The sequence below is a fragment of the Zootoca vivipara genome, chromosome Z1 (genome assembly GCF_965207765.1).
Source record: "Zootoca vivipara chromosome Z1, rZooViv2.hap1.1, whole genome shotgun sequence".
Taxonomy (NCBI): Eukaryota; Metazoa; Chordata; class Lepidosauria; order Squamata; family Lacertidae; genus Zootoca; species Zootoca vivipara.
In genome coordinates this window covers 2,368,346-2,384,961 of record NC_142583.1, presented here as the reverse complement: position 1 = coordinate 2,384,961, position 16,616 = coordinate 2,368,346, and the positions used below count along the sequence as shown (strand labels likewise).

The window sequence follows — 16,616 nt, the reverse complement described above, 5'->3', positions numbered from 1 at the left end:
TCTAAAGGATATCGCTCTCTCAACACCAGACAGCAAAAAACAGGTATTTGCAAGAGACGTTAAGGAAGTTCTGTGGTGGTGGTGGCGGCAGCAGCAGCTGCACAATGAATCCAGAGCTGCCCTGACCTTGCCCCACTCTCCCCTTGTATCAACAAGTACATTGCCACTGCCCTGGGAAGATGCCACTGCTAGACACTGTATATTGTGGGTATTTTAATTTCTAAAATGCCTGTAATCTTAATGATTGAATACTAGAGACATTTCCAGTCTGCCAGAGGAGGATTTCTCTATTTTGAAGACTTTTATGTGCATGTATACATACATATATAAAACCCTGGTATTTTATTGCAAGATTCAACGGAAATACAAGTTTTGTTCTACCTGTAGTTTGAACAATTATTTACGCTAATTGTTTTGTTTTTCTACAATTGTAGGAAATACAGTTGTAGTAAATACACTTGTACTTGGATGCTAATCTTTGGAAACCATACATGTATGGTTGATGATATTGGAGGGGGAGACTTTTTGCACGGGGTGATACTGACAGGAGTGAAGTCAATGTAGCAATGTAGTAAGAATCGATTGAACTTTGAGGATGGCATGTAAATACTAAGAAATGAAAGCAAACAAGTAGCTGTAAACCAGCTGTTTACCTGTTGAACATGCAGAAGCTCATACTGTGGCTTAGGTCCTAAAATATGCCTACCGGTACCTCAAGCCATTGCTTGATGCCTGAATTGAACCACATGAGTCACTCCCATACAGTCAGCTGTTTGCACTGTGAATGCTGCTCTTATGTTTAATTCTCTAATATTTTAATGAGTGTTTAAAATTTTATATATTGTATATTTTTATTCTCTGGAAAACCCATATGAGGTGAAAAGTTGTGTATATTTTTTTAAAAAAATAAGTAAGTGCATGCACAGCATATGCTAGTTCTTCTGTGAGAGTAGCTGGAAGTAGGAGTTAGGGCTAGGGTGACTTTTAGTCCATAAGAAGCTCCCTTTATCCAAAGTCAGACGACCTGGCTCTATTACTGACACAGGCAGTGGCATTCCAAGGTTTCCATACCTATGCATGCTACTTTTCCACACTGTTAAAAATCGGAGAGAACAGTCTGGCACAATAATGTCATGTGGCTATTTCTGGCCAGAGTAGAGGGCCCAGAGAGAGATCAGGACTTCTATTACAGCTTTATGTGAAACACTCAGCCTTTAAACTGCAAAAAAGTCAGCAGTGATTCTGTTACACTTGAGTTGCCAGGCAAAGGGATTTTTTTTTACTTATCTGCAAGACTAATCTAAGATCAAAAGGAGTCTTTTGTTTGAGACAAAAGCCTTTGAGTTAATTTTCTTCCAGCTGTTTTCATGGCAAATGAAGGTCATAGCTTATAGTATTTGTATTACCACTGCAAAAGAAGTACAAAATGTCCCAAGAGTCAGGACATTTCTCAGATTCATTTGCATATTTCTACACTGAAAAGAATCAAAGTGCTCTCTGTTAAGAGTAAAGTTCTGTTCATCTTGTTTATACTCCATCCTGAAAGCTGAAAATGGGAAACACAGTTTTAAAATATTTACACGCATTGTGTGATATTTGTTACAACTAATACAAACAGAATTTATAATGCATTAAAATATTAAAATTTAAATAAAATTATCCAAACCATTTTCATACTTGCATAGGAAGTGTCTCTGGTGCTCATTATCAAATGAAAGTAAAAATGCACATCATAAACAATCACTGCAGACTTAATTTGGTATACACACAAATCACTTACCCTACATTATATTTGTATTTCCAAATGTTTTACCATTTGTCCTTTGTTTACATGCAGCAAGGAGTTATGGGCGAAGACGAGGTAATTCCCTTCTGTTTCCTATAATAAATCTAATGCTGGTTGGGGTTAGATTGGCTGTTATTCTGGTAATTACTCCAAATCAGTTATTCTGAAGGTGCCATTTACTTCTCGTTGAAGTTGGTGGTAAACTAACAATTGATTTTAATAATAGATTGTTCCTTTCATTTTGCATGACCACACTTCAGCAAAATCTTTATCTGCTTTAGATACTGATTTTAGTATTATCTAAATGTTGGTGCTTGATTTCCCTCCCTCCTTATTCACAATCTTGTTTACAGTAAATACTTCCTGAATAGGCTTCTTAAAAACACACCTTCCCCTCCTAAAAAAGTTGTTTCATTCCATCAGCAAGTTTCAGATTCAATATACAGTTTTATATACACTAAAACAACTCTTAGAAGCAATGCTCCACACCTAGTGGTTCAGATCTCAAACCATGATTCTCAAATATACTCAGGGTAAATATTAACTTCACGGCCAAGTGCCTGGGTCATGAAGGAAAATAGTTTGGTGCCATGTAAAGAAAAGGCTAAGACCATCTGCCTATAGAGAGAGAGGGTGATCATGAATGGATCACGGATGATCATGGATGGATTTTGATTACATTTGGTTAATCAGATTTCCAACATGGGAATTGAACGAAGTCCCTCATGAAACTGTAAATCTGGACCTAGTAACCATGGGTTTGAATTGTCCAGGCTACATAATATTAAGGTTAGATTACTACAATGCATAATGGGGAGGTGGTTGTTTTACCACCTGCTTTTGAAGTGGCCTGCCTTGAAACAGTGAGACAAGATACACTCTACTGATGTATTGAAACTAATGTATTTTGGAGTCATGATAAGAAAAGAATAGCCTTCTCTAAGTGGACCATGGACTACAGCAAAAGAGAATGTAATTGCTGATGCTGAGAAGGTCCATATCTGAAATTTTAACCAGTTTTGCAACACTGGAAAGCCATGGTTATCTCAAGCAATGCTATATGTACTTTCCTGTAAATATAGCTCTAAATAAAATGTGTTCCGTGGGACTCAATAACTTGAGACACATGAGTAATTTCCACTATCTAATGGCAGTGGGCATTGGTTAATAATATAGTATTGGTTTAAATTAAGAGCAATATGGGAAAACACCACAGCAAAGAGATTCTTGTCACCATGACCCAAAATCCACAATCTAATACAGTTATTAGAACCAAGTGAACCATCATAAAATACTGTACTGAAAAAGTGGTTGACTTCTCAAGCATCTCCATCAGGCTAAAGTCTAATGTTATCATGTGGGAGGGAAAAGAGAAAAGGTTGGTGTGATATTAAAGGCATGATACCTTCATATTTTAACAGCCCCAAGATGGTTTACAGAAGGAAGTGTACAGACTTAATTAGATTAGTCCCTGTTAGATTCTGAATGGACCTTCAGATTTATGTTCTTTATATATTTCATAGGCTTTTAGCCCACTTTTTAGGCACCACTGCCTCCCAAACTTGTTTGCAACTGTGCATAAATGCACCCGTAGAATCAAACAATAAAATCATTTGAAAATACACAGTTACATCCAAAAATATATAACCCATACAATAAATTAAAAATAATCTAGCTCAGCAAAATCAGCTTCCAATTTGCAGGTCCTAGATTAGCCCTCAAAGATCACAAAAAATGAAACTTCAAGGCTCATTTAAAAGTAGCGAGGGATGGAGCCTGCCTTAGCTTGCTTTGAATCGAGTTCAAAAATTAGCTGCTGAAAAGGCCTGTTTTCATGTGCCTATTTTTTTTTATAGGTAAGTGTCTGAAAAGGGCCTCTGAAGTAGATCTTAATGAACAGATAGGCAGATCAAGTGCAAGGTAGCCCTTAAAGTAACTTACTTTCAAGCTGTTTAGGGCTTTAAAGTCATCACCAGTGGTGACGCATTGGTAACCAGTGCAACTGGCACAATTTTGGTGAAATTGTTCCATCTACCTGGGCCCAATGAGTAGTCAAGACAGCCATATTTTGTACCAGTTGAAGTTTTTGAACAGTCTTCAAAGGCAACCCCTTATATAGAGTATCATAGTAGCCTAACCTGGAAGTCACTACCGGTAGTGCATGGATAGCTGTGGCAAAGGTATGTTACCTCTATATTACTGTAGTTCATAGTAGGTTTTCCAGTGGGAGTTGGGGGGAAATGCCCCTGGTCACCACCATCATCTGAGCTCATTCAAGCTGTGAATTAGAAAACTTGGAACCCTTCTGAGGCAGAGATGGAAGTAAGGAAAAGCATGGTAGTAATTGGCAAAGCTAGAGATTAATTTTAGGTGGTCACAGAAGCCAAATTGGGTAGCATTTCCTTCTTGCTTTGGAGGATATGTAGCACTCCAGAATGTAAACTCCCATATTTAGGTGGCTGAAAATCACAACCTGCAGTTTCAGGCGCTCTCACGTGGGCAGCTAAATTTGATATTCTCCAAGATACACAAAATGCATTTGTATCCATGTTGGACTAACATGGCTACATATGTTTTTGTCTTTTCAGTGGCTCACTGTATTGGATAGAACCAACACATCCTCATTAATTCCACATAACTTACTGAAAGGACCAAGAAATGCAGTGGTATCCATGTCACCACACCTACCACTGCACAGAATCCAGATGAAACTCACATCTTAAATCTTTGATACTATATTATTTCTGATAGCAATTGCTTGGCCCACACGTTGCAAATCACAGCTAAAGCTGAAATACACAAAGGTACCAATAATCCTTATAGGTCATCCACTTCCTTACCAGGGTCCCATTTTGTAGCTGGCTAATTTATTCCAAATACTTGGAGGTGAGGGAGTGGGTGCCAACTGCTATCATTTGGGAAGCTATGTGCATATTGGCTGCTGAACATGTATGCTTGCACGTGTGTGTGTGTGTGTGTGTGTGTGTGCACGCACACACACACACACACACACACACACACCTGTCTCAGTAATATCCAACATCACGGAAGCAAACTTACACTTTGTCTTCTCCCTCCTGTGTTCCATTAAAATATTGCTCTGAATGTTCCCCCAACCCTCTGGAACAGATTTTAGGTACACATTGGTGGGGGCTGCAGAAAGGAGTACAGGAGGAGGAACCCTCACTACGTAAATGGAAGTCTGTCCTGCTTGTGCACAGACAGCATTGGATATCACCCTGTTTCCAATGGAGGATGTTTCTTTGTTAATATGTGTTGATGAAAGATGTTATGTATGCAAAAGAGAGAACTTTTGACTCTCATTCTACCCTTTGCACTTCACATTGTGGTGTTTTCTCAATTATGTGAGTGTTGTTGCTATGACAACATGAGCTTTTGGGTTAAGAGGCCAACAGCATGTTAAATGTTCTTTTCTCCTGCTCTGTGAAGTTGGCATTTGTATCAGTTCACCATAGTTTTATTCAGATTCTTTTGGTTTGGTTATAATTCTTCTGTTCCTTTTTTCAAATAGCTTTTTCCACTAGCTCTTTTAGGGTGGTGGCCTGCATGGTCTTGCAAGGAGCCTCATGAGAACATGACTCCATGATCATGAAATTGCATCCTAAGGCGTTTGTTTGTTTTGTTTAAAATATTTTTGGTCTGACTTTCAGCCTTCCAGGTTGCTCACAATTTCATATGAAAATAATAGATACAGTATAAATAACAGTAAAATAATGACAAATGAGACATCTCCAGTAGCAAATTAAGTAGCTGAAAACAATGTGGAACCCATATTAAAGTGCATCTGATTGTTTCACTCTGTGAAATGCTTTCGCAAATAAGTCACAGTGAGCCACTTTGCTATTTAAATACTCAGAAACAAGTCTGGATAAATTTCATTTACATACAGTATTTCCCCTTCCCTCTTTTTTTGAAAACAACCACCACCTTGTGTATGTTTATTTCCTTAAAGGAGGCATTCCGAGCATAATGAGTTCATAGGAAATCTGTAGGAAAAAAGAAGGGCAACAATACCAAACAAAATGAAAGGTACTAAAAAAATGGCAGATACTAAAAAAATGAGTACTTTATTTAGAAAAGGATTCCTAAGTTCTGTTATGGCAAACACATTTTGAGTATGACATCTTCTCATCAGAGGCAGTACTTTTCTTCTGAATGAGACGTTCCTTTGTGTTTTGGGAGTGCTCTCTGAAAAGACAAAGAAACTTCTCATTCAGGAGACAAGAAGTATCTACTGCCTCTGGATGTGATGTCGTATTCAGAATGTGTTAGCCATAGGAATGCTTTTGTAAATATTGTGTGGTATCCAACATCCTTGCACAGATGGAATGGGTTTGTTGGACACCACCCAATGAATAATATTTTTTCAGCACCTAGTGAGCTTTGTCTCGTTTGTTTGGTTGTTGTTTTGTGTTTTTGTTTCCAAGCAAACTCCTGTCTGGTTGCTGAGCCTCGGTGCCAATCAGGTGCTTTCACACCATAGCTGAATTAAAATTCGTTTCAGTCACAAAACCTTTCCCAATAAACTGAGAAAAATCTACTCTGAAATACCATTATCTTCTGTAGTTTCCTCTGAACCGGTCAGTTAGGCCTCTATGCCCAGTTTGATTGGAACATGGGAGACGTAGCAATATCTATGACTTCCCTCTGGTTTTACGTGCAGTTTGACGATTGTTGGCAAATGGAATATGTTGGACTGTTTACTTGCTAGTTCTTAGGATGTTTTCATATTAAAATTAATTCTCCTCAGTCTGAAGCACCAATACTTATTAATTTATTTATTTATTGTAAAAATCTTTTTATTAAACAATTTATAAATAACATTTTGCTGCTGCAGAAATCCCAGAATCATTTATTTAACAATGAACTGTGTAAATGTGGTTGCACTAGAGTGGAATGCACTAAGTGTGGGGTGTGTGCGTGTGCATGTAATCATACAAAAGTCCCATCTGGATATCAAGTAATATTTTATAAAAAGTAGATGCAATTCCTTTTTCTCCTACCCTGGTAAAATATTATTGGAAATTCAAAGCTAGTTAGGGGCCTACAAGCATCGGTTCAACAACAGAATGAGCCAGTTGACCTTTATGTACCCAGCCAAGCTCTTACTACCCAAATCTGTTCTATTGTAACTGGAGAGCAATGCCGACTAAAAGAAATCTCTTAAACAAACTATCATTTTTATCCCAGTTAATGTTTTGCTTCAGTATAACAGCAACTAGGCCTTGGATAGCATTGCAAAGGGATTAATGGAGAACAAACCAAGGAAAGACAGGACTGCTATGAATTCTATATTGTAAGCGTGGCTTTTGTAAATGGATTCTGTATTTGTTCGAGCATGTGAGTTCCGCAATGGTTAAAAGGGTAATCCCACAATGGATCACAGCCTGAACTCTGAAGCACCGATATTGTAACAGTTCTAATTACATTTATTCAAAACAATATAGGTTTATTAAAGCAACACATTAATCCTTTGCTTTACTTTTGAAATTTGCTCTCCTTAAATATTTTTAAATTGGCAAAAAAAATTTTTTTTGCTGTTTGAAAACATAATTCCTTTAACATTGCTTTCTTTCTTTCGCATTGCAGAATTGGCATTTGTATAGTACATTAGAGTGTTTAAAACACTGCACTTATGTGATCTTAGGAATCCTTATGGCAGCTTTATAGGGATGTCTATTATTGTCTTCAGCTTGCAGGTGAGAATGCTGATTGTGAGAGATAGTAGCATGCCCAAGGCTACTAAGGGTCCAACTGCATGATACATAAAATTTATGAATACATACCATATTTCACATCCAGGCAATGACCGTTTTACACTTATCCAATATGTCTGCGACTGCGCATGTGTTCATTCCACAACCTGGAAGTGGCCAGAAAAGGGGGCAAGGCAGAACTTAACCCCCATGCAAAAAAACCATATCTGTTTTTAAACACGGGAAGGTGTGCGTGTCAGAATTGGCACTATGCCATGTAGCAGGTGTATTTTTAACTTTTCCCTCCCGTATCATGGTCTCACAGCTACTGATCTCCAGTGTGAAGCTTTCAATGACATCTAGTCTGACCATTAGAGGTTTGAATAAAGAATCCATGAATAACACTGAATTCTGTTCTCTCTTTTTTTCCACCCCAGGTCGTTCTTCCCTCTTTCCAATAGATGATGGCTTACTGGATGATGGTCATAGTGACCAAGTAGGTGTGTTGAATTCACCTACATGCTATTCTGCTCATCAGAATGGAGAACGGATAGAACGTTTCTCTCGGAAGGTGTTTGTTGGTGGTCTTCCTCCAGATATTGATGAAGGTGAGTTGCTCGATTTTTTTGGGGGGGGGGCTGTCTTGGAAAAACCAAATCGATATGGAATTGATACTGTGATCCTATATGCACTTACCTAGAAGTAAGCTTTACTGAAATCAATAAGATTTACTTCAAACTAAACTTTATAACACATGGTCCACTCTCCCAAAGGAATAAACTACCCTGAGTCTCTTGCCTCTAGAAGGTAGCAGGGCAGGCTCTCCCCTTCCAAGAGCAGGAATGCAATTGGCACAAACAGTTTTAAAATAAATAGTATTTATTAGCATCACTCCTTTTGTATTGTCTTTCCATGTTTTTGAAAGATTTACGAAACCCAAATAGTTCCATGTCAAGCTGGAAGAGAGTTCACACAGAACTACTTCCAATGTGAGCCATTTAAAATTACATTAGTTATACTTACGTAAGTAAATGGTTCATAAGTAGCTGTGGAAAACGTTAAGAAAGGAAATGCAAGCCAATACATTTACTCAATTATTTGCATCAATTTTTTTAGATGAAATTACTGCTAGCTTCAGACGATTTGGACCTCTGGTCGTTGACTGGCCTCACAAAGCAGAAAGTAAATCCTACTTTCCACCTAAAGGTATTGCTTTTCTGAGTACTTCACTCCATATAAGGCATTTTTTGAAAAGACTTGAACCTCGTTCACACATGTACGCCTTGCTTCCCTCTATTCTTTATTTATACATGATTGTGTGGTGACTTGGGCAGCACACATAACAAAGTGCAGCATCCATTGCTATATTTATAGTAGCTAGAGAAAAGTGTCAACACACTTGTGAAAGTGGCTGCTGATGACTGCAGTTAGTCTCAATATGTAGCTCAGTTCATCATATAGGTTTCTCCACAAATTTACATACAGACACTGTTTCCAATTTGTGAACTAGCCCTCAAAGCCTGTATATAATTTCTCTAGTTACAGGTAGGTAGCTGTGTTGGTCTGAGTCGAAGCAAAATAAAAAAATTCCTTCAGTAGCACTTTAAAGACCAACTAAGTTTTTATTTTGGTATGAGCTTTCGTGTGCATGCACACTTCTTCAGATACACTGGAAACAGAAGTGTCAGACCCTTATATATGTACAGGGGGTGGTGGGGGTAGGTGGGAATGGGTAAACCTGTGGATGGCTGTTAACGGCTGCAGGTTTACCACTCCCATCAGCCCATCACCCATTCCCACCCACCCCCACCACCCTCTGTATATATATAAGGGTCTGACACTTCTGTTTCCAGTGTATCTGAAGAAGTGTGCATGCACACGAAAGCTCATACCAAAATAAAAACTTAGTTGGTCTTTAAGGTGCTACTGAAGGAATTTTTTTATAATTTCTCTGTATGCGAGGTAACACTGCATGCCGCTATGGGAGCCAGGAGCAAGGTGTGCTTCATTCCTTACCAGAATAGTCAGTCTCATGTCATTCTAAATTAAATTACTTTCTCTACTTTTAATATACAACATGACAATTCAACAAAAGCCATGCTCCTACTCAAACAAAACAAAACTTATTGTAGTGCACCCCAAAAGTAAAGGTACCATATATACTTGAGTATAAGCCTACTTTTTCAGCACCAAAAATGTGCTGGAAAAGCCGCCCTTGGCTTATATTCAAGTGAGGCGGGCGGCAGTGGAGAAAGGCACAGGACCTGGGGTTTGGAGAATCGCTGCACTGCGACTCTCTGAACCCCCGTCCTATGCCTGCTTTGTGCAAGGCGATGGGGAGGGAGAAGCAGCGAGGAAGGGATCCTTCCTCGCTGCTTCTCCCCGCAGCTGACAGCTGGAAAAGATATAGGATGGTATGTATTTTTATTTTTGAAATTTACCAGTAGCTGCTGCATTTCCCACCCTCGGCTTATACTCAAGTCAATAAGTTTTCCCAGTTCTTTGAAGTAAAATTAGGTGCCTCGGCTTATATTCGGGTCGGCTTATACTTGAGTATATATGGTAAGTGTATTCATTCATAAGAAAAAATACAACACCAATATTAGGACCTTTGTTAGGTAAACTAAAATGCTGCAAAATAGTGTGGAACCTTTCAAGTTCTGTTTGTCTAACTCAAACCCTCCTGTTGGGGAGCTCAGGTATCCATCTCTACAGCTGCTCAGTAGCTATGGACTATATTCTTAAAACATACAGTGGTACCTTGGATGTTGAACTTAATCTGTTCCAGGAGACTGTTCGACTCCTGGAACAGTTTGAAAACCAAAGTGCAGCTCCTGAGTGGCTGCAGAAGCTTCCTGCACTCAATCGGAAGCTGCGTAAGCCCCGTCGGACATTCAGCTCACATTCGGAACACTCACTTCCGGGTTTGCAGTGTTCGGGCACCAAAACGTACCAAGGCATTCAAAACCAAGATACGACTGTATCAGGCTCTGGAAATAGCTATTCCCAAAGGGGCCATGGTCCACTCAGGGTGACATCCAGCCACTTCTCCAGGATATAGAAGTTCTCTGTAGAGTCAGTTTACAACCATTGAAGTCTTTCATCCATTTACTGAACATTATTAGATGGAAGAGAATGAATGAGTCAACACAGCCTTTGAAATAAGCATTATAGAAGGTAGCTTCAGGGTTGTTGGTATCTGCCCTATTATAGTACCGGTATGTACTACTTTTCTACTGAGAAAGTAAAAGCAGAGAAAGTAAAAATGTGAGATTACCTTGTGAATTCCCTCTCTATGGTTCTGAGGTGGGGCAATCTAACCACACCAAAAAGAAAACTCAGGAAAGGCAGCGTATGTGTTGCTTGAGAGCCTACTCTCTTCAGTTGTTCACTACCCAGAAGTTTTAAAACATGGCCTGGGATCTCATCAGGTAGCTTCAATGCTGGTATCAAAACTCTGCATGTTCCCATTCTCCCAAACACTGAAACTCCTGTGTGCACATGGAACATACATATGGAGTCCTTTGGTTTTTGGTCATATTGTACTTAAGAATATATTAACGGTACTCAAGCCTTTTTCCCTCTGTGCTGTTCAGGTTATGCATTCCTTCTTTTCCAAGAGGAGACCTCTGTTCAAGCACTGATCGATGCCTGCATTGAAGAAGATGGAAAACTTTATCTGTGTGTTTCCAGCCCTACTATCAAGGACAAGCCCGTAAGTGAAGCTAACATGGCCTTTGGGTCATAACTGTCATTGTATGAAGGCTGCTTCCGAGAGGATGGTGATAAAAATAGCTAGAAGCAAGTTGTTACTTAGGGCCATGATGTTAAATGCATTTAATGTGTCTGTTTTTTCCCCCTTCAACAATAGCAGTGGTGGAGGGTTAGCAGGATCACTGCTGCAGGGAAGAAGGTTAATCCTCAGATCCCTGCAGTGGTTCTGCTAGAATTTTCATAACTTTTTTGATCCTTGGACCCAAACATCTGGATCTATACAGTTGTTATAAAAAGTGCAGTACCTTGAATATTGAAAGACAGCAACTAAACAAGTTGACCTTACCAGGGCTCTCCAATCACAGTGAAGTAATACATCAGCCCTGTTCTTGTCTGTTCTGTGCTCTTTGGTAGTTCTGCTAGAGGTGCTTGCATGCAAAATGCTGCTTGTTCAAGTCCTCCTGGTTCTGCCCCTGCCACATGCCCGCTACATGTTAAACATGCAGCATGTTAAATCAGATTTGCATTTAGTTCCTGACTTTGTGAGCAGGACACAAAAAAGACTGGAACTGTTTACATATTTTTTCATTCAACACCATTTCTTAGTTGCCTACACTTACCGGTATCCTTCTGAGATTTTGCAGGTTACTATTAGGGGCACTTCGGTGATGTATGTGATTTTCGATCAAATGTAAAGGTGCCTAACTCTAAATATCCTGCACCAATCCTTCTGAAATTTAACAGTATTCATCTCCTCAGAATGCACTACCATGCCCGCAAATTTCATCTAATACAGTGGTACCTCTACTTACGAATAACTCTACTTACGAATGTTTCTACTTACGAATGGAGCTCCTTCCGCCATCTTGGATGCGGTTTAGATAGGATTTTTTCTACTTACGAATTTTTAGATAGGGTTGCTTCTACTTACAATTTTTTTTCTCCCAATGCATTCCTATGGGATTCAACTTACAATTTTTTTCGACTTACTAATGTGCGTTCAGAACGCATTAAATTTGTAAGTAGAGGTACCACTGTACAGCAAAAAGAAATAAAAAAAATATAGAGGGTTCTTTTTAAAATTCATACTTTAAAAGCACCCTGTACTGTACCTGTTATTCTGTAGTTTGTCAGGTTTTGTTCACTGAGATGGGACTACTATGAACCGGTGTGATGTATCGCGGCTTGAATATTGTACCAGAACCTGGGAGACCCAAGGTTCATATCACTCAACCATGAAACTCACTGAGTTACCTAAAATGAGAAGGGGGGGACCAAGTATACCATCGTCGTAAATAACAATAACATAAACAACATACATACATACATACATACATACATACATACATACATACATACATACATAAATATTTGTAAATTTCATTCAGTTCTGTCCAAAGTAGAAGAATGTAGAGCTATTTATTGATTTCTCCATTATAGTCAGTGAGGAGAGACAAGGGCTAAGGTTTTCTAAACCAGAAGTCTGATTTGAACCCAGTTCAAGCCAAATTAAACCAATTTTTATAGCACCAAATGAGGGCTCAAACCAAATCTTGCTGCCAGTGCATACTCCTTGGTTAAACTTAGTATGTTTTCAAAGCTTAAAAAGGTAAAGTCAACTTGTGAACAACTCTGGGGTTGCAGTGCTCATCTCGCTTTACTGGCCGAGGGAGCCGATGTTAGTCCACAGACAGTTTTTCCAGGTCATGACGAAGCCGCTTCTGGCAAAACCAGAGCAGCGCACGGAAATGCCATTTACCTTCCCACCGGAGCGCTACCTATTTACTTACTTACACTTTGACTTGCTTTCGAACTGCTAGGTTGGCAGGAACTGGGACCGATCAATGAGAGCTCACCCCGTCACAGGGATTCGAACTGTCAACCTTCCGATCAGCAAGCCCTAGGCTCAGTGGTTTAGACCACAGTGCCACCCGCATCCCTTTCAAAGATTATACAAGCATTTAAAGCCCTTCATTTCTTAATGATGCCCACAGCTTTGATTGATGGCAGATATTCTCATACCTCCTTGGCACTCCTCTTGTGTATTTGCAGGGCCCCAGATATTGAGTATCTGCCTCACTATTTGTTCTTTTATTCACTTTACTCTGATCCAAAAACCAAATTTTCGGGATCTATTCTGCCCCATCTATATTCCACACCATTCCAGAAAATACCTCCTGTCAGACACCAGTTGTAGGGTTACCCATAAGGTCTCCTCTCTTTTTGCCCTAGCAGCAATGAAAATCCAGGTAAGAGTTATTAAGGAGATTGCAGTTGACTGCTTTGGAAATGCCCTTGTTTAACCTTAATATCTTTTAATAATTAATGTTTTTAATCTGTATTAAATTCTACCCTTTCAATATGTAAGTTCTATATATGTTACTGTGATTTATGTAGCATTGTGAAGACGTGTGTTTTATGTATGATTCTAGGTAGCACAGTGGTTTTATACAGTATTTTATACTGTTGGGTTTTGTACTGAACCTATTTGGGACCCAGGTGGCTCTGTGGGTTAAACCACAGAGTCTAGGGCTTGCTGATCAGAAGGTCGGCGGTTCGAATCCCTGCAACGGGGTGAGCTCCTGTTGCTCTGTCCCAGCTCCTGCCCACCTAGCAGTTCGAAAGCACATCAAAGTGCAAGTAGATAAATAGGGACCGCTCCGGCGGGAAGGTAAACGGCGTTTCCGTGTGCTGCTCTGGTTCGCCAGAAGCAGCTTTGTCATGCTGGCCACATGACCCGGAAGCTGTCTGCGGACAAACGCCGGCTCCCTCGGTTTATAGAGGGAGATGAGCGCCGCAACCCCAGAGTCGGACACGACTGGACCTGATGGTCAGGGGCCCCTTTACCTTTACTGAACCTATTTATATTGCATGTGAATGACCTATATCCCAAGCATTAATAATCTACATCTAGTGAAAACGTAATATGCAGATCTATTATTTGTTGTTTTAATAGGTCCAGATCCGTCCCTGGAACTTAAGTGATAGTGACTTTGTGATGGATGGTTCTCAGCCTCTTGATCCCCGAAAAACCATTTTTGTTGGTGGTGTCCCCAGGCCATTACGAGCTGGTAAGTATAGTACTATTAAAGCACTGTAGCAAATTTGTGCAATACGATGGCACCAGAGTGGCCGTTATCCCCCTTGCTAACACAACAGCACTGCAAGCAGGTGTTGCCTGGTGCCCGGGATTGTAGCCTTGTACAAGTTGCCCTTTTGCCCCACCACTGCTAGCTTAACTCTTAATTCTAGGCACTGTTTTTGCTGTTGAGCAAACCATAGGATCCATGGCTTATGGGTTTTCCCATCCCATTATCCATTATTAATATGTGTCCCATTTAAAGTATATCAACGTAGTTTAATGTTACTGCAATGGTTTTTGTTCTTCTGTAGTGGAATTAGCCATGATAATGGACCGTCTGTATGGTGGAGTTTGTTACGCTGGAATTGATACAGATCCTGAACTCAAATATCCAAAAGGTGCTGGGCGAGTTGCTTTTTCCAATCAGCAGAGCTACATTGCTGCTATTAGTGCTCGGTTTGTTCAGCTTCAACATGGTGACATTGATAAACGAGTAAGTTGTATCAAATTAATGTCAATCATGACATTGCTGTATTTTATAGCAACTATTATTTTCTATGGGAGCAACTGGACAGACTGCATTATGAGAAGCATATGAGGGTGTCAGCATGGGAGGGGGCACTTTACTTGGGCACAAAGTGTGTGTCTGCATGCGCACAGCCTGGATTGCAAGCCAGTTGCCATTAGGGAAAACTTATTGCCTAGTGTCTGTATGGGATGTCGGGCTCTTACAAGATGTTAAGGTTAACTGGCTCTAATCAATTGGAGGGTTTATATCCCTCCCATGGTGCCATAGATCTGCTCCAGAGCTTGGAACTGCATTTGCTCTTACGCAGTGCTTCTCTTCTAGAAAAATAAGTGCCGGTACTCACCATGAAGTTATTACAGTAAGAGCCACATCTTTTAACCAAAGAAAGAGAGGTACCCCCTTAAGTACCCTCTGAAAAAGCACTGCTCTTACAAAACACATACACATGCCAATTATATATCTCCACTGCCCTATCTTTTAATATGTTTCCTGCTACATAGTATGTTTCCATCAGTATGATACATCAACATGTAATTTTACTGAACATGTAGATGATTCCTGAAGCTCTCAGCATGTTTTTCCAGAGAGACATTCATTCCAGTGTTCAGTAGGTGAACCTTCAACAACAGCTGGGGAAATTTCCAGTAGGGCAGCCCCTTGCCCTCCCAAAATAAGTCACATATCCTGTCTACTGTCTCCCTGCAGGTTATTCAAGCCAAGCTAGACCTTTCAGTAACATTGCCAAGAGGAGAATAAATCAATCTCCCTATGCTGTAGTTCTAGTTCCTCTGGTTTCTTGAAAACCTCTCCTCTCTGAACCATATGGTGCTTATTTTAATTGTTTGTGTATTAGAAGTCACTTTGGTGGACACTGAGCCACAAGGTGGTTTATATATGAATAAATGCATGATTCATACAAACAAGCCAAAAGTGGACAGTCAGTCAGAAATTATCTCTGTCAAGCTTTGATAATTAAATATGAATTGCAGTTATCTCAAGGGGATTCTTACCTATGTTTTGTGTTCAACCTATATTTGGGCAACATTTGGAATTGCTTTCATTATATAAGAAGTACAGTTGTTTAGTGAAAATATTAACTAGCATGACAAGAAGCAAGTAGAAGGCGGGGAGGGGTTGGTTGCCACAATAAGATCTCTGGTAGCAGATTGCCTGAGATAGATAACGGAAGGTGTTAGTTGGTCTAGATCATCTAATCATGTCAATCAGCAACAAACAGTGACTTTAAAAATCTGAGCAACACAGAGATTTGGGTGTCAGAAAAGCTATACTGAGGTGAAACTGTATCCCGAATACAAGTCTCACCGAGCCACACCATGTTCACCCAAATGGGCAACATCTATGTGAAGGCTGTGCATACTCAACTGCTGTACTTTGCCAGATTATGCTGTTGGGAAGTCTGCTTTTGTAAACCCACCCATATAATTTGAAATGGATGTTCTTCTCATTATATCCGGGTATTTCAAGAATCCAGGTATTACAAGATGTAGTTTGAAGTTAAGTCACTTAAAACAAATAACATCTTTTCACAACTGCATTCTGCTATCAAGGTTTTTACAGTGTTTTAGACCAGTTTGCAGCAACAGTTTACTTCAACTTTAGTGAACTCTTGGTTTATTCACTATAAGGGACAAAAGAGAAACATGAAATGTCTTCTTTAAAAAATATGTCGAACTGATTTTTGTTACAGCGTTCCAATTCCTCCCTTAACACAATTTGTTAAAGTTCAGCAGCAAACACAGGTCTCATGCAAATCAGGCACTGGACCTC

At 39.7% G+C, this 16,616-nt stretch overlaps 1 protein-coding gene across 4 annotated transcripts in view; it reads left to right on the top strand.

The window, feature by feature from the left end:
• Positions 1-16,616, top strand: part of CPEB2 (cytoplasmic polyadenylation element binding protein 2) — a 71,721-nt gene that overhangs the window by 50,213 nt on the left and 4,892 nt on the right. For 2 of the 4 annotated variants that reach the window (XM_060279075.2, XM_060279074.2), the window contains exons 5-10: positions 1,838-1,861; positions 7,941-8,111; positions 8,620-8,709; positions 11,100-11,218; positions 14,174-14,288; positions 14,611-14,792. In XM_060279075.2, the coding sequence (XP_060135058.1) occupies positions 1,838-1,861; positions 7,941-8,111; positions 8,620-8,709; positions 11,100-11,218; positions 14,174-14,288; positions 14,611-14,792 (701 nt within the window). The remainder of the gene's footprint in view (positions 1-1,837; positions 1,862-7,940; positions 8,112-8,619; positions 8,710-11,099; positions 11,219-14,173; positions 14,289-14,610; positions 14,793-16,616) is intronic. The other 2 variants (XM_060279077.2, XM_060279076.2) reach the window with 1 other exon arrangement.